Raw genomic sequence first — 21,892 nt, forward strand, 5'->3', positions numbered from 1 at the left:
TTTCAAGATATGTTTCAGAGTGTGTTTCATAGTTAATACTAAAAATTTTCTTCTTTTATACCATCTTGACGTTTAAGAAAGATTAGCTGCAAGAAGAAAATGAAGGTGGAGACAAAAGTTGGGGACAAAAAAACCATGGACAGAAAGAGTGAGATGGGGCTGGGTGCAGTCACTCATGTCTGTAATCCTAGCACTTTCAGAGGCGAGCAGATCCCCTGAGTCACAAGTTCGAGACCAGCCTGGCCAACATGGTGAAACCCTGTCTCTACTAAAAATACAAAAATTAACCAGGCATGGTGGCACGTGCCTATAATCCCAGCTACCGAGCAGGCTGAGGGAGGAGAATCACTGGAACCTGGGAGGCGGAGGCTGCAGTGAGCCACGGTCCTGCCACTATATTCCAGAGTGAGACTCTGTCTGAAGGAAAAAAAAGAACAAAAGAAAGAATGAGATGGGAGGCGTCCCAGTGCTTGGTTGTCCTTGGCTGATTTTTGCCTATGCTAATGTGCAATACAGTGGAGTTCAGAGGAGTAAATTGATTCAGTGCAAACTTCTTACCAGCTGTTCTTAGCCTTATGTTTGGACAACATAAATAAAACAATACTGTATGGATCTATATTAATCTTCCTGATTTGCTCTTTTTAAAATAACATATGAATCTTCAATTTTCTCTTAAAATAATTTTGTCTTGAGCTTTATATGACATCTGGACTGGGAGTTGGGGTCAGGTGAGATATTTGTGATCTCAATATTCTTGATTTCATTTGAACACTTAACACTTAAATATATAAATAAAAACAAGTAAAATTTCACTACCCTGTACCCTCAAAAATAAAAACAGCTCAGTGACAGTTATATTTTGGATCCCCAAGTAAAAATTCTTGGAGAATCTTTCTTTCAGAAGGATAGCATATATTTAGTTAATAGCCTTGCAGCTTGTCATCTCTGTCTTTACATGCGTAGTGAAAACAAATTATTGCATACCATGTATAATCTGATCAGTTAAGAAAAATTGAAGTTTTAACAGTTGACATTGCTGGAAGATACCATATGAACTCTTTCTCGTGCCACCAGGCAGCCTGTGACATGCTATAGAATCATCTCCCTTAAAATGAGTTGTAAATGGTGCTGTATTGAAATTTGATAATATTTTCTTGAACTTTCTGCAGAATTTGTACCTTTTTTTTTTTTTTTTTTTTTTTTTTTTTTTTTGAGATGGAGTCTCGTTCTGTCACCCAGGCTGGACTGCAGTGGCACGATCTCAGCTCACTGCAAGCTCCGCCTCCTGGATTCACGCCATTCTCCTGCCTCAGCGTCCCAAGTAGCTGGGACTACAGGTGCCTGCCACCACACCCAGCTAATTTTTTGTATTTTTTAAGTAGAGACGTGGTTTAACCATGTTAGCCAGGATGATCTCGATCTCCTGACCTGGTGATCCACCCACCTCTGCCTCCCAAAGTGCTGGGATTACAGGTGTGAGCCAACATGCCCGGCCAGAATTTGTACCTTTTAATAGACAGCAAGCATTTATATGTGGATTTCTTTATGTGGCTTTGGGTGGTTAGAGAAAGGAAGAGAGTTTTTGTACTGTGAACCAAGAAGTTGCAGGGCAGTACTGTGGCAGTAAATGATGCATCTATGTTTAGGAAGAGCTTTTGCCTAAAACTTCTGTTGTATAAATGGTGGTTAGGTTTCCAGTGTATACTATAAAGGTAATTGTGCCTCATATATATCTCACTAGTGTTTATATTATATTTTTGGAAATATGCAGGCTGAATTTTAAAGAAATGACTTACACGTTTACTTTGTATCATCATCTTTTCCTAAGTCAGAGACTGCCTTTGCTCAGTTTAATTAACTGAGGAGAAATTGCCAGAAGTAAGGAAATACTAAGTTTGTATAACATGAGAGACATAGTTTGTTAGTGTAAGACATTTTTAAATTATTGACTTTTATTTTTAATACTTGTAGACGAGATCATCAGATGTTCATTCGTCTGGATCTTCAGATGCACATGTGAGTATAAAAGGCAATCTTTGTCTTTTTTCCTTTAAAATTTAATTTCTCCTCGTATGTTTCCCTACATCAATGATTTTACTTCACAAATAAGTACAATTATATTGTGTGTGCTTTTTTTCCTTTTACTCTTTTTTTCTAGGTGCCTTCCTTTTTTTTATGTTCTACTTGCATAAGTTAGCCCTCTCAAGCCATGTTAGAAACCTAGTATGTATATTTCCTTATGATTTTTATTGTGTAAAAATCTGTACATACGTATGTGTACTTACACTTTGACTATGGGAATGCATTATACACATGCTTTTCTTACTGCACAGAACATGTGTTGGAAATCCCTGCAGGTAAACTGTTATAACTCTTATCTGTTCTTTCTTAAGGCATCATAATGTTCTATGGTGGGGAGGTGCAGTTGTTTGTTATTTGTTTGTTGATGGCATATATTTTTTGTTAAAAGCTTTCGAGTAACATTTTGGATAGATAATACTGCAATAAGTATTTTTTTATATATGTTATTACAGCAGTGTTCAAAGTGTAGTCTGAAGACCCCTGGGAGTCAGAAGATCCCTGGGAGTCACTGAGAATCTCTGAGAAGGGTCTGTGAATTCAAAACTATTTTGTAATAATACTAAGGCGTTATTTATGCCTTTTTCACCATTTTGGCACTTGCACTAATGCAAATATAGCTGGAGGTGCAAAAGCATTCGGTGGGTAAACTGTTGGCACTTCAGCACAAATCAAGGCAGTGACACCAGAATATACGTGTAGTCGTTATATTCTTCCCCAGCAGGCACAATAATTTCACTTGAGAAACCAGCATAATTAGAAATAATTTTTACTGCTTGGTGAAGCAGTAAAAATTACTACTATTTTACTACTTCATCAAGCAGTAAAAATTTACCATTGTCTTGATCTTTTGTATAGTTTGTCTTAATATTCTATGTGATAAGAAGTACGTATAACACTTATGCTTACCAAAATGTGATGTTTGTTTGAGTTGAGAAATGAAACTAGTTGCTTTTTTCATGAAACACCAGTTTTACTTGGGAGTGACTGACAGGCAAACTATGGTGAATCAGACTTGGGGATTTTGGCAGACATTTTCTTGAAAATGAAGGTAATGAACCTGTTACTTCAAGGAAAACAACTGTTACCAATATAAAATTCAAGCTTGTGAGTTAGAGTTATTGAAAACTTCCCCTGTTCTTAAGAACTCTTTTACGCCGGGTGCAGTGACTCACACCTGTAATCCCAGCACTTTGGGAGGCTGAGGCGGGCGGATCACCAGGTCAGAAGATCGAGAACATCGTGGCTAACACGGTGAAACCATGTCTCTACTGAAAATACAAAAAAATTAGCCGGGTGTGGTGGCAGGCGCCTGTACTCCCAGCTACTTGGGAGGCTGAGGTAGGAGAATGGCGTGAACCTGGGAGGTGGAGCTTGCAGTGAGCCGAGATCGTGCCACTGCACTCCAGTCTGGGCCACAGAGCCAGACTCCATCTCAAAAAAACAAAAAGAACTCTTTTGATGAAATCAATGGTGATATTAAGGGATGTGATATTTTGATAATGTACAATGAAATTTGTGAATATCTGACATGGCTTATTTCTAGTTTTCAGTGCTGTATATGTATGCATGTGTGGTTTGTTTTTTCTCTTGTTTTGCTTTTCCTAAAGATGGATGCATCTGGACCCTCAGATAGTGATATGCCAAGTCGGACGCGACCTAAGAGCCCAAGAAAACATAATTATAGGAATGAAAGTGCCCGTGAAAGCCTTTGTGATTCTCCTCATCAGAATCTCTCAAGAGTGAGTATAGATAAGATAAGGTAAAGATAAGAAAGGATAGTTAATGGTGTTAATCTGTCCTTGATTGAATTTAGTGGTTGAATATTTGGTTTTGTATGTGTTTCATCTTATTCTATTTGAAAATAGCATTCTTTTTGTATTTGGGATAACAGTAAACTCGTTTATATAGGGACATCCTTTTAGCTCAAATGTGAGATATATTTTATTTTAGAGTTTTAAATTTTATTCAAAAAGAAAAGTGGTGTTTGGATTTAAAATGGTTAATTGTCAAGTTTATCTTTCCCCACTTATATCAAAAATTTATTGAACCAAGTACCAAGTATCAGTTACTGGAAATGCACAGATCATTGAAACACTATTCTTGTTTCCAGAGAGCTTATAGTCTCACTTTGGAAAACAAACAGGAGCAGGTGCTATTCACTCTAATAAGTGCAGTGCCCAGGGTAATACAGGAACACAGAGAAGGAACTTCCTCACTTTTAGATCTGTAAAGTGCTCTCAGGCTCTTTTAGACTTTTATTCTATGTCCAGTAATTTTTTCTTGTGGTTAAATTTGTAGCATAACACAGTCATCACCAGCCAGTATTAACCACTGACAACAAATTATTTTTCTTGTTTAATAGTTCTAGGTATAAGTATATTTTTACTTTGCCTAGATTTATTTTACAAGAACCCATTTTAAAATACCCTGTTTTTAGTTACAAATTTTTTTTCATTTCTGCAAAAAATCTGTAAACAAACTTTTGAATGATTGCTTATATTGTTTATTTGAATAAATACCCCATAGTTTCCTTAGCCATATCTCTCTTGGGTGTCTGAATTTAGCTCTTAGGGTATAAGTAAAATTTGAGCATGGTGATTTTTCCTTGGGTTTCATTTAATTCATATATAATTTTGCCACTTGTTTAAACTTTTGAAGTTGAAACCGGAGAGACCAAATGATGGCAAAATGATTTTCTATTTTGAGAAAATGTATTTTGCATCTGCTCCTGAAACCCAATATTGACTTTTAGGTTATAAACTGCTTTATTTTTCTCAAAGGGATTTTAATTAACTTTAAAATAGTTAGCAGCAATGTTACTCTTCTATTCTGCATCTCCCAAAGGCAAGCCTATTTAATGACTAGGGAATTTAAAGTCTTAATTTTGTAATTGGTTAGCTTCTCATTTTAGTAGAGAGAGAAACCTTCAGATTTCAGTATTTTAGGTTGTATTTAATAAACATTTCCTACCTTTTAAGTTTATAAATCAAATGAGTAACTGATTGAACAAAAAGGTCTACAGACAGTATATTCAGGCTATATTTCAGAAGGAAGTTGCCTCTAAGTTGCATAAATGAAGACTTCATTAAAATACTGTTTTCTTATATTTAAAATTGATATAGTTTTACTTGAGCTGAAACCTTGAATACTGTAGGTGATATTTTAATCCCAGCAAAGAATGAAATTATGTTCATAAATATCAGTATTATTGATGAAGAATGAGGTTATTTACCAAATTATATAAAAGAAGTTATTTATAATATGTAAAATGAGGGTTGTAGATGGTAAATTCCTGCCCCCGGACCATGGAAATGTTTGCCTCCCTTTGCCTACTTCAGGATCTGTTTTCTGTCATTGCAACTTTCCCCCAGAAACATCTGTACTTTCCCTCCTCAAATGCTTTTATTCTTGTTCTAAGCATTAGTGTCTGTCTCTTCTATTTTTACCTTTTTTTTGAACATGCCTTTTGCATGTTTTTGACCTAGAGCTAGTGAATGAAGGCATTCTTTGATGAATACTTAACGTCAGAGTCAAGTAAGATAGGCACCTGACGTGTAGAGTAGCCCCAGCTTTTCTTTACAATGAAATTTTTAAAAATGGCAATCTATTCTGAAGACTTAGTTATCAGTTGATGTGTATTAAAGTTTTAGATAGCACTAAGAATGTATATGTAAAGGTATACTTTTTATTTCTTAGCCTCTTCTGGAAAACAAACTTAAAGCATTCAGTATTGGAAAAATGAGTACAGCTAAACGAACTTTAAGTAAAAAGGAACAGGAAGAATTAAAGAAAAAGGTAATGTTGAAAATGTATTTTGAATTATCCTTGGAAATGAATGTGTCTAAGTGTATTAGAGGAATGTTTCCTGAAGATTCTTGACCTCTAGGATATTCTCAGCTCCACCTCTGAGTCAAATCTGTAATACAACATATATTCCTAGGAGTCGAGCTTCTATCCTTGTTCCCTCACCCTGTTTCTTTTTTCTTTGTTATAGTTTTGGCTATTTTCTAATCTTCTTTTTGTATAAGTAAAGTGTGTGTGTGTGCACATTGTACCCATTCCCTTTAGATTAATGATAGTATGCTTTATACAGTACACTTTTTTCCAACTTGCTTTTGTAACTTAACATTATATCTCAGAAATTACCTCAAGTATATAGAAATACTCCTTATTCTTTTGCTATGGCTGTGTAGATATGCAATCATTTATTCAACTAAAATTCTACTGCGGGCATTTATGTTTTGTTCTTTTGTCATTACAAATAATGCTGTGAGGGATAATGTTATGCATATGTTTGGGTTTTTTGCTAGTGTTATCTTTGGGATACATTCTTATAGGTGAGATTTGGGATATGTTCTTTTTTTTTTTTTTTTTTTTTTGAGACGGAGTCTTGCTCTGTAGCCCGGGCTGGAGTACAGTGGCCGGATCTCAGCTCACTGCAAGCTCCGCCTCCCGGGTTTATGCCATTCTCCTGCCTCAGCCTCCCGAGTAGCTGGGACTACAGGCGCCCGCCACCTCGCCCGGCTAGTTTTTTTGTATTTTTAGTAGAGACGGGGTTTCACGGTGTTAGCCAGGATGGTCTCGATCTCCTGACCTCGTGATCCACCCGTCTCGGCCTCCCAAAGTGCTGGGATTACAGGCTTGAGCCACCGTGCCCGGCCTGGGATATGTTCTTATAAGTGAGATTACTGGGTTGAATGGTAAATGCATAAATGTAGTTTTTCTGTATTTGTCATTGTCAAATTGCTCTCTGTAGGGGCAGTGACATTTTGCACGCCTGTCAGTAGTGTATGAATGAATGTTTCTCCATAGCACTGCCAGTAGAGGAGTTTTGCCAGTCTCCTGCATGAAAAATGGTATCTGGGTGTAGTTTTACATTTGGATTTCTCTCATTATGAGTAAAGTTTAACAGTTTTTCTTGTGTTTGTTTCTGTGAACTGTCTGCTCATTTTTTTCTATAAGTTGTATTAACACTTTGTTATACAAGGTACAATTTTTTTTTTCTCTCACTTTGTTGATTGTCTTTTTATTTTGCTGCTGGTGTTTTTCTCCATGCAGAAACTATTGTTGTACATCAGATCAGTGTTTCCCTATGATTTCTGGTTTTTCAGTTTTTTCCATTATCAGCTTATAAGGGAATTTCCTCGTTTTCCTCTACTACTGTATGGTTTCGTTTTTAAGAATATTAAATCAGATTATTTTGTAGTTTATTCTGGTATGTGGTGTCAAGAATAGATTCATTTTTGTCTTTTTTCAAATAATATATTCAGTTATCCTAGTGTCATTTATTGAAAAGTTTTATTTCCCATTGATTTGAGATGCTTCTTTTATTGAACACTAAATTTCCACATGCTATTTGATTTTATTCTGTATTTTCTGTTATATTCTGTTGGCCTTCTGTTCGTAGATGTTTTGGGAACATTTAGAATAATTGAAACTATCAAATTTCTTCTGAGCTTTCTTTATATCAAGATTCTTCTTAGCTTTCTTTAATGCCCCTTGTCGGTAGATGTTGCTGCTTCAACTTCTAATACACATGTTTTTGGTGATTTGAAAAATATTTATATTCACTGAATTAAATCATCATGCCTTGGAAACTTGGTAAACGTTAGTAGCAAAATACGTTTTCATATAGTCAATTGTCATGCAATTTGATGCTTGAGTAGTCTCTAGACAAATTTACTAGTTAATCTGTACTTAGGGGTTCTTTTCTAGTTCTACAAATTGCCGGTAGAGGAGCAAAGCCTCTCTTGGTTTCATTAATTAATATTTAATATCTACTAAAGATTAGATGTTATTAATTGTTAGGACTGCTTAACCTGGGAAGGGAGGGTTTTCTTCCATCTTATTCCTTGATAAATTTAGCCCTGTGTACATTAACAATTTTTGTATTGCGTGATATTAATATTTTCATGTGTATTTAGGAGGATGAAAAGGCAGCTGCTGAGATATATGAGGAGTTTCTTGCTGCTTTTGAAGGAAGTGATGGTAATAAGGTGAAAACATTTGTGCGAGGGGGTGTTGTTAATGCAGCTAAAGGTAAGTTTATAAGTGTAACTGCTAATAAAGTATAACTATTACAGTTTTTGAGCAAACTCCATCTTGGTTGAATGACTGCAGGTAGATAATTATGGAAGAAAGTTTGGTTGCTTTTGAATTTTACATTTTCTGTTGGCACCCTCTAGTGGTTATATTAGCAGAATAAATGGCCAAGTGTCAATTAATGAGATACTGAAGACAGATTTTAAACATATTTAGTCCCTTTCAGGTTTTAAGACAGCAGAGCACTTGTCATAGATTTTAATGTGTGTCGTAGTTTTGCTACAAAATGATTAAATTAGCATTATTGAGGTGATACTTGAATTTCATATTTGTTAATAGTGATAACATTTTAATGCTAAAGGCATTTTACTAATTTTTACTTGTTTTTAATAAAGAAAATGCGAAATTAGTTTTGAAACTTAGTATTTTAAATTTCAGAAGAACATGAAACAGATGAGAAAAGAGGTAAAATCTATAAGCCATCTTCAAGATTTGCAGATCAAAAAAATCCTCCAAATCAGTCTTCCAATGAAAGACCACCATCTCTTCTTGTGATAGAAACCAAAAAACCTGTAAGTCATACTTAAGTAATTGACCGTTTATGTTCAGAGATGGCACTGCCAGTGATACTTCCACTGTAAGCAAGACTTTGGCTTTTTTTCATTTTTGGCGGGGGCAGGAGTGGTAGATGTTAAGTTTTGATGCTTTCTAACCCAGTAATTTACTTAGATGAGAGATAATGAATTAGGACACATAGATGATATTCTTTTTATGCTCTTTGAGCAGTGAACATTTGCTATTTATGCTCATCATATATTGCAAGTCAAAAATTTACTATAATGCAAGTCAAAAATTGACTATATTTGACTTGCAATGGGGTTGTCTTTTTAAACATTTATGAACTGAGGTATTTAAATTATTAGTATGTGTAGTGTCTGTTTCCTAGAACATTTTTAGAACATTTTGGGAATTACTGTCAGAATTAGTGACACTTAAAATATTCTTAGTGTTAGAAAAAAAATTCTTTTTCTTTGAGAGTTTGGTTTTTATGGGAGATGGCAGACAGATGTGGGTCATGTCATTTGGAGCCACATGTGGTGAACAAATGTGATTGCATTGAATAGTAAGCCTGGTTTTTTTTGTTTGGCTTAAAAAATGTCTCTAAAAGCAATGAAAAAAAAATCCAGCTTTATTGAGATACAATTCACATACAATACAATAAGATTTACCTTTTCTTTTTTTTTTGGGAGACAGTCTCACTGTTGCCCAGGCTAGAGTGCAGTAGTGTGATTACAGCTCCTGCAGCCTTAACCTCCTAGGCTCGGGTGGTCCTCCCACCTCAACCTCCTAAGTAGCTGGGACTACAGGCAATGTAGTCCCATGCCCAGCTAATTTTTTGGTATTTTTTGTGAAAACGGATTTTCACCATTTTGCCCAGGCTGGTCTCGAACATCCAGACTCAAGCGATTTGCCCACCTTGGCCTCGCAAAGTGCTGGAATTACAGATGCCTGGCTAAAATTTATCCTTTTAAAGTATACAGTTGACTAGGTGCAGTGGCTCGTGCCTGTAATCCTAGCACTTTGGGAAGCTGAGGCTGGAGGATTGCTTGAGCCCAGGAGTTTGAGACCAGCCTGGGCAACATAGCAAGACTCCCATCTATAAAAAAAAAAAAAAAAAAATTTAAAGTATACAATTGAGTGGTTTTAAGTATATTCAAAGTTGTGCAACAGTCACCACTCTGATTTCAGAACATTTTTATCAACCTGAAAAGAAATCCCTACCATTATCAGTCACTCCTATTTTTCTTTTTTTCCCTATTAACTTCAGTCCCTGACAACCTACTAATCTACTTTCTGTCTCTTGATTTGTTTATTCTGGACATTTTGTATGGATGGTATCATACAACATTTGGTCTTTTATATCTGGCTTCATTACTTAGCATAATGTTTCAAAGTTCATCTTTGTTGTGGCATGTATCAGTACTTCATTCCTTTTTGTGGTTGAATAATACTCCATTTTATAGACATACCATATATTGTTTATCTGTGCATTATTTAGTAGATGGACATTTGGTTTGTTTCCGCTTTTCTGCTGTTAGAAATAATGCTGCTGTAAACATTCATGTGTGGGCTTTTTTTGTGTGAACTTACGTTTTCAGTTCTCTTGGATACATGTATATACACACAGGGAGAAGTGGAATTGCTGGGTCACATGGTAACTGTGTTTAGCCTTTTGAGAAACTGCCAGTTTTTCGAAAGTGGTTGTAGCACTTTACAGTCCCACCAGTAATGTTTGAGGGTTCCAGTTTTCTCACGTCGTACACTAATACTTTGAGACCAGCCTGACCAACATGGAGAAACACCGTCTCTACTAAAAATACAAAATTAGCCGGGCTTGGTGGTGCATGCCTGTAATCCCAGCTACTCCGGAGGCTGAGGCAGGAGAACTGCTTGAACTCGGGAGGCGGAGGTTGCGGTGAGCCAAGATCACTGCATAGCACTCCAGCCTGGGCAACAAGAGCGAAACTCCATCTCAAAAACAAACAAACAAACACAAAACTGTTTTGTTTGAAAAGTTTATTTTAGTCATTTAGTGTGTGTGAAGTTGTACTTCATTGTGGTCTTGATTTGCACTTACTTGATGATATTGAGCATCTTTTCATGTGTTTATTGTCCATTTATAGGTTTCTTTTGGAGAAATGTCTATTCAAATACTTGGCCCACTTTTTAATTGGGTTATTTGTATTTTTGTTGTTGAATTGTAAGAGTATTTTACATCTTCTTGAGTCAAGGTTCTTATCAGCTATATGATTTGGGAATGTTTTCTGTTCTCTGGGTTGTCTTTGCATTTTCTTGATGGAAGCATGGAGGTTTTAAACTTTAATGGAGTCCATTTTGTCAGTTTTTTTCTTTTGTTACTTACGCTTTTGGTGTCATATCTAAGAAACCATCACCTAATTCAAGATTATGAAGATTCCTGTGTTTTTCTCCCAAAAGTTTTATAGTTTTAGCTCTTACATTTAGGTCCATGAACCATTTTGAGTTTATTTTGTACATTTAGTATATGGTGTAAAGTAGAAGTCCAACTTCATTTTTCTGCATGTGGATATTCAGTTGTCCAAGCACCATTTTTTGAAAATATTATTCTTCCCTATTAAATTATGTTGGCACTTCTAAAAGAAGGATTCCAAAAGTAGATTAAGAAGCAGTTTTAAAAGAGGATTCCAAAGATGTTACTTATTGTTCCAGTAATTCACGTCCTCCAAAGGTGATTGTTTTGAAGAGTGCGTATTTTTGGCAGTTACTTTCCATGGCAGTTCAGTTACTTCATGTTCATTAATTTCCCTGACTACTGGTTGTCATTTTAATTGTCTAATTGTATTAATAATTTGTTATTTTGGAGGAAGGGGAAGGGAAGTTAAATGATAAGAAAAGCATTCTTTCTTTTTAATTTAATTAATTAGAACATACAATTTGTACTGAAATGATGTAAAAAGGCTATTATTGAATCATTAGATTTGCTTAACCTTTTGTTTGAAGTATAACTTGTCATATCCTTTATAGCCACTTAAAAAAGGAGAGAAAGAAAAGAAAAAAAGCAATTTGGAACTCTTCAAAGAAGAATTAAAGCAGTAAGTTTTATAGTGTGGAGAATAACTATCATAGGTATATTGAGCTGATACATAAACAGATGCAAGTATAAAGAATATACTGTACCAGTTAGTTATTACTAACCACTTTGTTATGAGATTGTTTTAGATATTATAATATTTGGTGGGGTATCTTTGAAAATAAATTAGCATTTAGTCCAGTACCTGGGTTGCTTGCATTATGAATATTCAGTTCAATTGATTTATTTAATGTCCAGAGTCCTGTTTGCAGTGGAAACAGTATACTCACTGGGGTGGGAGTGAGGGGCAGCCAGACTTAGCAAGAAACAAATTCAGTGGTTTTAATGTTGAATTTCCTCCTCACCTTTAAAGTAGGCTTTGTGTTCCATTGCCAGTATGATACATTAGAAATTTGCTCGTGGTTTTATTATAGCTGAGGGACTCTCTAATCTTGGTTCTCAGTACCAGTATTTAATTACAGATATTTCTAGTTATTTGATGATAGTAATTTGATAAGCGCTATTCTTAAATGTGAAGGAACAAATTTTGGCTCATTATAAGTGATTGTAAATATTTTCAACAGAATTCAAGAGGAACGTGATGAGAGGCATAAAACAAAAGGCAGATTAAGTCGATTTGAACCTCCTCAGTCAGATTCTGATGGTCAGCGTCGTTCTAGTAAGTGGCATTTATTTTAATGTGTATGTTTGTGATCAATTACAGTAGTTCCCACCTTATCCATGGGGGGTTACATTCCAAGGCTCACCAGTGGGTGTCTGAAACCATGGATGTATACTATCCTTTTCCTTACACATTCATAGCTGTGGTAAACATTAATTTGTAAATTAATAAGTAATAGAACAATTATAACAATATTCTGAAATAAAAGTGCAATCCCAACACTTTGGGAGGCCGAGGCGAACGGGTTACCTAAGGTCAGGAGTTTGAGACCAGCCTGGCCAACATGGTGAAACCCCGTCTCTACTAAAAATACAAATATAGCCGGGCGTGGTGGTGCATGCCTGTAATCCCAGCTACTCAGGAGGCTGAGGCAGGAGAATTGCTTGAACCTGGGAGGCAGAGGTTGCAGTGAGCTGAGATCATGCCATTGCACTCCAGCCTGGGTGACAGAGCAACAGTCTGTCTCAAAAAAAAAAGAAAAAAAAAAAAAGTTATGTGAATGTGGTCTCTTTTTGTCTCTCGGAAATTGTTACTGTAACAAACTGGGGGAAACAAAGGCGAGAGTAAGGGGGGACTACTGTATTATAAAAACTAATAATTGTTTTCTTTTCTCCCCTTTAAGTGGACGCACCTTCAAGAAGAAATAGATCATCTGGTGGTAATACAGTTTTTTGCTCTTTTAATTGATAAATTTTCCAAACTTTGTATTTTGCAGGTTATAATTCTTTTTTTCTTTCTGCCCTAGTTCTTGATGATTACGCACCTGGCTCACATGATGTAGGAGATCCAAGCACTACTAATTTATACCTTGGAAACATTAATCCACAGGTAATATTAAGTAAGATGAATATTGAGTGATATGCTTTATGTTTTTGGAAGAAAGCTACTTTGTCAGTCAAAAAAATCAGGATTCTGAAGCTGACAAATCTGATGGAATTTGATAGTCTTTAGAATTGTCTTGTAAACTTGAGACTTACTGGTATGGCCCAAATTGTTTTGCGACATATTCTCGTTTTCTCTTTCAGTAACTAGATTGAACTCTGAATTTGAAATGTTTTACTATGTGCTAGTTTTATTATTAAATCAGGGTATGACCATTGATGAATAATATTATTTTTGAGACTATCCACTTCTGATGCATACTTGTTTCCTTGTGGAGTCCCTTTTCTCATAGTAGCAAACTACTGTTTGTGGTTTGTCTTTTGCATTTTAATTCTTTTCCTACATTGATGCTGTTAATTATGTTATGGTGAATGTAGTAGCAGTAGTATATAATATACTGTTATTAAAAATTATATTTTGCATAGTTACTGTTAACTGTTTTCTCTGCATTTGATTACATGGGTAGTTGATTGTTAGAAGGAGAACAGATGATTAGATCCTTTTTTTCTTCATTGTCAATAAATATTTCCTCCTTAATTTAAATGTACTAACCACGCCTGCTTGAAAAATGTTCCTAAATGCCTAAACAAACCATCACTATAAAACATCTATCTTAGATCTAGGACCTTAAAGCAAAGGAAGATAGGGAGTAAAAGTGATTTTGATTTCTCTATCCGCTGAACTTGCCCACCCTGGCATCTTAAATAAACCAGAATATTTATAGTATGAAATGATGTGTGAATGCCCCACGTGGGATTTTACTTGTGTAGCGTTCCTGGTACTTGAATGGAAAATTGAAGCATGTTGCTATGTTGCTTTTCATTTTGTAAAAAACTACTTTGTTTTCTGAAAATAATTTTTTCTTTTCCCTTTTTTGCATAATAAAAATCTCCTACCCTTTTTAATAGATGAATGAAGAAATGCTGTGCCAAGAATTTGGAAGATTTGGACCGTTAGCCAGTGTGAAAATCATGTGGCCTAGAACTGATGAAGAAAGAGCCAGAGAGAGAAATTGTGGCTTTGTGGCCTTTATGAATAGAAGAGATGCTGAAAGAGCTTTAAAAAATTTGAATGGTAAGAATGTTTTTATTACCCATTTATACAATTCAGATATTTCTTTGGTTTGGAAAAGTATTTATAAAAACTAGGAAGGATTGGACCTGAAATGGAGAGGTTAAAATGAAAATTATTTCAACTCACCAGAAAGATTTTATTTGGAAACTTTTGAGAGTTAACAAAGTGACCTTTCGTTTCTTTCTTGTAGGAAAAATGATTATGTCTTTTGAAATGAAGTTAGGTTGGGGTAAAGCTGTACCTATTCCTCCACATCCAATATACATTCCGCCTTCTATGATGGAACATACGCTTCCCCCACCTCCATCCGGACTGCCTTTTAATGCGCAGCCTAGAGAGCGGTTAAAAAACCCTAATGCTCCTATGTTACCGCCACCTAAAAACAAAGAGGATTTTGAGAAGGTAATTTTAAAAATGGACATAAGGCCGCATCTAATTTGTAAATACTAAAACTGTGGTAGTATTTCTTTTCAACAATTTTAAAGAAAATGTGTGTGTAATTCTGTTTGGCAACTTTTAAAGAAATAAGTAGATGTGTTCCCTGCCTTAGCCCATGGAAACCCTATATTTGAAATACTAGGTCATGTTTTTATTTGTGGCTACCATTCTTTTTTTGACCACTTGTTAAGTTTTTTTTCCTTTGTCCGGTGTTCTATCCAGATTTGCTTAAGTGTAGTATCTAAATTTACTTTGTTCTGAGAAAGTGATATTTTGTATTTGGTTAAGTGACATTTCAATTAGAAATTTCAATTAGAAAGACCTCCTAAGTAGTTATTGTTTGGATGGCAGCTAGGTCTGAGGTATTAGAATATTTGAGAAGATTTATGTGGTTCTTAAAAAATAGTTAATCTAGTAAAAGCCAAGGGTGAGTATTTTCTTTTTAGTAAACAAAAACCAACTTAAGTTATAAGAATTTGTTGGTTCTATTATGAATTAATTACACTTAAAACGACAGGGCTGGTTTTAAAGGCTTGGGAACAAAGTAGTGAACTGTATGGTCAGAGGCAAACAGTTAATTATTTCACAAATTAAAATCTTTATCTGATAATTCTCAGTGTAGTACCTATTTCAGTGCATTGATGTGCATTCTGGCAGGAATGTTCTGATTCTTTGCATTTAGTGAACATTATTGTTCACTGAACACATCCATTTGCATTTATGTAATTGCTTAGTGTATAATGACTTCAAATGCAGTGATTGCCTGCAAAACTTGTGATTAGATATGTAGTATTTTCAATGCATATGTATATTTTTGCTTGTTACTTGTTAACAATACTCACATATTCTATGTTTATTATCTGATGTGACTTCATATACAGACTCTGTCGCAAGCCATAGTCAAAGTGGTTATCCCAACAGAAAGGTACATGTTTTTCTTTATTATTACTGATCTAAATATAGACAATATCCCCTTCTGAATTTAAAAAGAAATGGTGTTGAGGAAAAGGTAGTATCTTGACTGAGCAATGGTTCCTTCCCAGTACTTTTTGGGGGGATGTGTGAAATTTAACTAACTTTTGTATACTGTGCAATTTTATGTCAATATCTTTTTTGTTTTTATTGTTATCACTGTAGGGAATGTTTATAGTTTGACTAGTTAGAATGTATTTATTAGCTCTGATTTGGAGTCAGACAATAGACTATTGTCATGGGAAAATAGATGTTTTAAATGTGTCTTAAATTTCAGATAACATTACAGTTTGACTCAATCTGTTGTTATTTTTTTCTTGTTTTCTGAATTATCTGCATTTAATATATAACGTTGGTTTGAGTTCTCCTTACTGATGGCATAGCTTTGTTTTGTTTCGGTTTTTTTTTTTTTTTCAATTGATTTTAAGAAGAAATTCCTATTATTGTCATGAACACTGGACATACTCGAAACTTTCTTTTCATGATAACAAAGGTATTTGGAATTCTTTTATTTTCCTTTCTTCCTTTTTTTTCTCTTTCAACACACTGTTAAAGCAGAAGAATTCATGCTGTAGGTATGCTCTTGCTCAGTCAAGCTAAGCCTTTTCCCAAACACAGGAACACAACACTGGTTGAATAATAAATGAACACAAAAGAATACCAAATTCTCTTTGACATTGGCCTTGGTGAGCAACACCAGCTGAACTGTCTGCGGCAGCGGGGGACCAGGAAAACATCATGGGATGGATTGGGAAAGTATACAGTTTTTGACCAGACATTGGTACGATCGACTCCAATAAATGTGGTTTTATTATAACTGAGAGACAATTTTTTGTTTTTTTTTTTGTTTTTTTTTTTGGTTGTTGTTGCCCAGAATAAGATAATTACCATTTTAAAATTAAATAATGCACTTTGAATATATCATCTTTTTGTACTACACTGTTTAATAGAAAAGTCACCATTTTTAAAATAAACACAATCCTTAAGGAAGAAGAATGTGATTACAGTTCTTTAGTAATCTTGAAATCAAGTTAATATTAATTGTCAGATTTTGATTTTAAATAATCATGAAACATTTTAAAAAATACTTATAAACTTTTAATTTTATCAGTTACAAGCCTGTTTAAAACTAAGTGGGATTTTCCCCACTGATAAAAGCATTCACAGGATAGTATTTTTGTAGCATTCAAAAAAAGCACATATCTAGTGGTAGCTTTACATGTATGTGGCTCACCGTATTTCTAAACAATTTTGAGTGTGCGTTTTGCCGGAAGTCTTCACTCACCATTCGGATGAATCCTTTGTTTTTAAACTTGCTAAACAATTTTCCTCTATCTTAAATGCTAAAGTCAAGTTGCTTTTGACTTAATTCACACAAGTTTCTGGGTGTATAACATTTGTCCACCTAGTAATTAGTCTTATACATAAAATTTCCCTTAGCTTTAATTTGGCTCATATCAGTGGGGAGTTTTGGAATTGAATCATAACTTGACATTATCTCCCTTCCTTCAAAATAATGTCATTAACCATATGAATGTTGAGGAACTGCGTATTTGCAGAGCAATTACTTCTGTGAAAGAAAAATAATTTTTAAATTTAAAATTAAGCAATGTTTTTAGTTTTTTGTTTTAACAATTTAGGGTTGAATTAGTAGTTTTAAATGCATAATTTCCCCTTTGTAAAGATTTAAACTGTGATACATTTTTTTTTACTTCCTTTAGGGTTAAATTTTTTTCACTGTGTAGAGATTTCATTTTAAGTAGGTTTGTTTGAAAGCTATGAGAAAACAGTTATAGCCACCATGAGATAGATTATTTTATTGTTTATGTACTCTGAAATAGGGCATTATGGAGCAAGAAAAGTCTGTCTTATTCTATAACTATATATTTATTTACATTCTAGCAGTTATATGAATGTAATTTGAGCTGGGAATGCTAAAGGTGTAATTTAGTGTGTGCCATGTACCAAGAGCCAATATCCTTTTGCTTTTCCCGATTGTTATTTGCCAACTGTGTATGCTGGGGGACTGGTGAAATGAGAAATCAAAAGCAGCTTATAAATAAGCTGAGTCATTTTGAGCCTGACGCCATAATCAATGTCCAAAATTGTGTTTGGAGTCTAATAAAATATCACATGATTTTAGGACCTAGCTTCAGATAAAGACTTCCTGTGAGTTCAGTCAATAAAACGACTGTACTAAAAAATTACTCACATATGTTTATTTTGGTATTTGGAAAATAATTGTTACAGAAAATGGGAAGGGCATCTCACCATGTGCCCCATTTTGCAATATTTTGGAAAGAGTAGTAGAAGGCTTTGGCAACATAATTTCTTCATTGATTTATAGTGTATAGGCATATCAATCTCTCTTGTTTTGGAGGGAAAAAAGATAATATACAGGCAGAATTATCCATTTCATGAATCGTGAACTAGTTTGAAGTATGGTCCAAAGGGATGTTGCCTCATTAAAGGTCAGATTTAATAAAAACTCCATCTGGTATGTGTACCAGAAAAACACAAGAGTTGGATGGATTTTTTATTAAATCAGGCCTTAAACTTGTTAGGTAGTTTTGCATTTTTATAAATTATAGTCATGGTTATAACATTTCAGTAGCACCACAAAAGTGCTTGGTTTAGGAATTTTTTTTTTTTTTTTTTTACTGAGATAGTGTGTGAATTTCTAGATGGCTGTAATAACATGCAGGCTCAAACTTACTGATTTTATATATCAATATTTGCAACTTTCCAATTAGTTGTGATTTATAATGTTTTACTTTTGGAAAATAAAATTAAGTGACATTTAGAAAAGTAAATATTACTATGAGGTTATATTGTGGTTTCCTACCCTCCCTCACCTTTCCATCCCCTCCCACTTCCCTACTCCCACTGCCCCACACCCTCTTAATGCACAAGGCATTAACATATGCTCCAGGTTACTGTTTTGGTATTAAATTTGGTGTTAGTCAGCAGAATAATCATTTTCTGCACAATTATAGTAACTTAGGTCAAGTGTAGTTTTATATAGTGGTAGGTCTGAATCCATTTTCTTTAACTGTGTTGTTGTTGTAGGAATTTGCTCGCCCTGATACATCGAATGATAGAGTTTGTTGTACGTGAAGGGCCAATGTTTGAAGCTATGATTATGAACAGAGAAATCAACAATCCTATGTTCAGGTGTGCATTTTTAAAAAATTGTGTTGAAATATATGTAACATAAAATTTCCCATTTTAGCCATTTTTAAGTATACAGTTCATTGTCATTAAGTATATTCACATTGTTGTGCAACCATCACCACCATCCATCTCCAGAACTTTTTTCATCTTCCAAAATGAAACTCTTTACCTGTGAAACAGTAACTCCTCAGTCTTCTGGCCCCTTAGCCCCGGCAACTGCCATTCTATTTTCTGTTTCTTAGTAATTTGATTAGGTAAACTCATATGAGTATAATCATATAATATTTACCCTTTTGTGACTGGCTTATTTCATTTAGCATAATGTCCTCAGGATTCATCTGTATTATAGCATGTATCGGGATTTCTTTTTTTAAGGGCAAATAATATTCCATTGTTTGTATTTGCCGTATTTTATCTTCAGGCATGCAGCTTAAAACTACTTTTAATTTATTAGAATTAAAAATATTTCCAAGAATAAAGTTCTAAAAGTATGGGATTAGTTCTGCAATGGGATGGGAAGGCAGTTTTAGTAATCAGAGTAGAATGTATTGAGGCCAATTTTCCATTAGATTTTGATTTGGTTAATTAAATAGTATTGTTTTTAGCATTCTCTAGGAGGAAAATACATTTCATTATGCTTTTCAGTGAAGGAATCATAAGTGAGATACAGTTGAACAAATGAGTTTTAAAATAAATTGCTTATCCTCTGAATTGTTACAGAATTCTAAAACACTAGTTTAACACTTAAATAGTATAAAATCACTGCTTTTGTAATTATATATTGGGAAAATCTCTCCATTGCCAGACACAGTATCTGCCATGTAAGTGTTCAATAAAAACGATCATAAGACTCAGCATGATGCATGCCTTCTGATTATTAATGTCAGTCACTAAGGCAGTTTAGGACTGGTGTAAGGGAATGGGGATAGGTAGTGGATGGCAGTGGGTGAGGTTCTCTTTAGGGATCTTTATTTTTGTTTTATTTTGAACTAAATAGGCAAATAATACTTCTCATTTATTTATATTTAATTGAAGATAGCTCTGTTGAAGAATATGATGTTTAATGTTTGTTTGTTTTGTTTAGGTTCTTATTTGAAAACCAGACACCAGCCCATGTTTACTATAGGTGGAAGCTTTATTCTATTCTGCAGGCAAGTAGAATCAATTACTTTGTTAATTTTGACTCTTGAGTAATTAGACCTTTATAATAACTCTCTAAATGTTTGTTAGGGAGATTCTCCAACTAAATGGCGGACGGAAGATTTTCGTATGTTCAAAAATGGATCTTTTTGGAGGCCACCACCGTTAAATCCATACTTGCATGGAATGTCAGAAGAGCAAGAAACAGAAGCTTTTGTAGAGGAACCTAGTAAAAAGGGAGCACTTAAGGAAGAGTAAGATATTTTTCTTTTATATATTCAGAAAAGTCACTGTAATGGTTGCTTTAATTAATGGTCTTATTAAGATGTTAACCCTAAAATAAATTTTTTTTCACTTGTGAATGTTTAAAATAGTAACATCTTTCATCATGTGCTTTATAATTTTAAACATCTTAACAAGTATAGGTATGTATTCTATTGTCCTTGACTTTTCTCCTAGGTAAAATTAGTGATGATCTTTTAAACATGGTTGACTTCTTTCTTTAGCATTGGAGTACTTCAGATTCTTACAGAAATTATTGGGGGATTCCTAGAATTCTTGATTCTCTGAATGCAGCATAGAGAGGAAAAACTATTATGTGGCTAGTGGGATCATATCGTGGCTATGCAAAGCCCCTTTATGGTAACTTGCACACTTCATTTGCATTGTGTGATGAGCTGTGAGATGGCCACCATGGAAGTATGTGTTGTTATTAGTCTCACTTAGCAATTGTACAGTGCAACTAGCTGGTTGAAGAAGCAGAAACATATTAAATGTTCAGAGGACATCCTGTATACCTCATGGGAAAAAAATTGGCTAAAAGCATTTTTAGAATATATAATTAAGTACAGACATACGTAGTTTTATCGTGCTTTGACTTACTGTGCTCTGCAGATAGAGTGTTTTTTATAAATTGAAAGTTTGTGGCAACCCTACATCAAACCAGTCTGTTGTCATTTTTCAAACAGCATGTGCTTTCTTCGTGTCTCTGCCACATTTTCATAATTCTCACAATAGCTCAAACTTTTTCATTGTTGTATCTGTTGTGGTGATCAGTGATCTTTGATTGTTTTGGGGCACTACAAACTGTGGTCTTATAAGAAGATGAACTTAATAAAAAAATGTGTGTTCTGACTGCTCCAGTGACTAGCTGTTTTCCCATCTTTCCCTCCCTTTAGGCCTCCCTATTTCTTGAGACATAACACTATTGAAATTAGGCCAGTTAATAATCCCACAATGGCCTCTTGAGTATTCAAGTGAAAGGAAGAGTCTTACTTCTCTCACGTTGAATCAAAAGCTAGAATGATTAAGCTTAGTTGGGAAGGCATGTCAAAAGATGAAGTAGGCTGAAAGCCAGGCCTCTTGCACCAAACAGTGAGCCAAGTTATGAATGAAAAGGAAGAGTTTTTAAAGGAAATTAAAAGTGCTACTCCAATGAACACATGAATGATAAGGAAGCAAAACAGCCTTATTACTGATAGAAAGTTTTGGTGGTCTGGATAGAAGATCACACCAGCCATAGCATTCCCTTATGCCAAAGCCTAATCCTGAGCAAGGCCCACTCTGCAATTCTGTGGAAACAGAGGTGAGGAAGCTCCAGAAGATAAATTTTGAAACTAGCAGTGATTGGTTCATGAGGTTTAAGGAAAGAATCCATCTTCATACTATAAAAGTTCAAGGTGAAGCAGCAAGTGCTGATGTAGATGCTGTAGCAAATTATCCAGAAGATCTAAGGTCATTGATGAAGGTGGCTACACTAAATCACATTTTCAGTGTAGACAAAACAGCCTTTTATT

General features: G+C 34.6%; 1 protein-coding gene across 5 annotated transcripts in view; it reads left to right on the plus strand.

Moving 5' to 3' along the window:
• The window catches only part of U2SURP (U2 snRNP associated SURP domain containing), a 57,474-nt gene that overhangs the window by 7,362 nt on the left and 28,220 nt on the right, over window positions 1-21,892 (plus strand). For 2 of the 5 annotated variants that reach the window (XM_065540071.2, XM_065540073.2), the window contains exons 2-16: window positions 1,972-2,016; window positions 3,690-3,821; window positions 5,779-5,877; window positions 8,007-8,121; window positions 8,563-8,696; window positions 11,689-11,756; window positions 12,319-12,413; window positions 13,039-13,074; window positions 13,162-13,244; window positions 14,207-14,372; window positions 14,563-14,774; window positions 15,692-15,735; window positions 18,852-18,956; window positions 20,041-20,111; window positions 20,191-20,350. In XM_065540071.2, coding sequence (XP_065396143.1) covers window positions 1,972-2,016; window positions 3,690-3,821; window positions 5,779-5,877; window positions 8,007-8,121; window positions 8,563-8,696; window positions 11,689-11,756; window positions 12,319-12,413; window positions 13,039-13,074; window positions 13,162-13,244; window positions 14,207-14,372; window positions 14,563-14,774; window positions 15,692-15,735; window positions 18,852-18,956; window positions 20,041-20,111; window positions 20,191-20,350 — 1,565 coding nt within the window. The remainder of the gene's footprint in view (window positions 1-1,971; window positions 2,017-3,689; window positions 3,822-5,778; window positions 5,878-8,006; window positions 8,122-8,562; window positions 8,697-11,688; window positions 11,757-12,318; window positions 12,414-13,038; window positions 13,075-13,161; window positions 13,245-14,206; window positions 14,373-14,562; window positions 14,775-15,691; window positions 15,736-18,851; window positions 18,957-20,040; window positions 20,112-20,190; window positions 20,351-21,892) is intronic. The other 3 variants (XM_065540072.2, XM_074031230.1, XM_074031231.1) reach the window with 3 other exon arrangements.

The sequence above is a fragment of the Macaca fascicularis genome, chromosome 2 (genome assembly GCF_037993035.2).
Source record: "Macaca fascicularis isolate 582-1 chromosome 2, T2T-MFA8v1.1".
Lineage (NCBI taxonomy): Eukaryota > Metazoa > Chordata > Mammalia > Primates > Cercopithecidae > Macaca > Macaca fascicularis.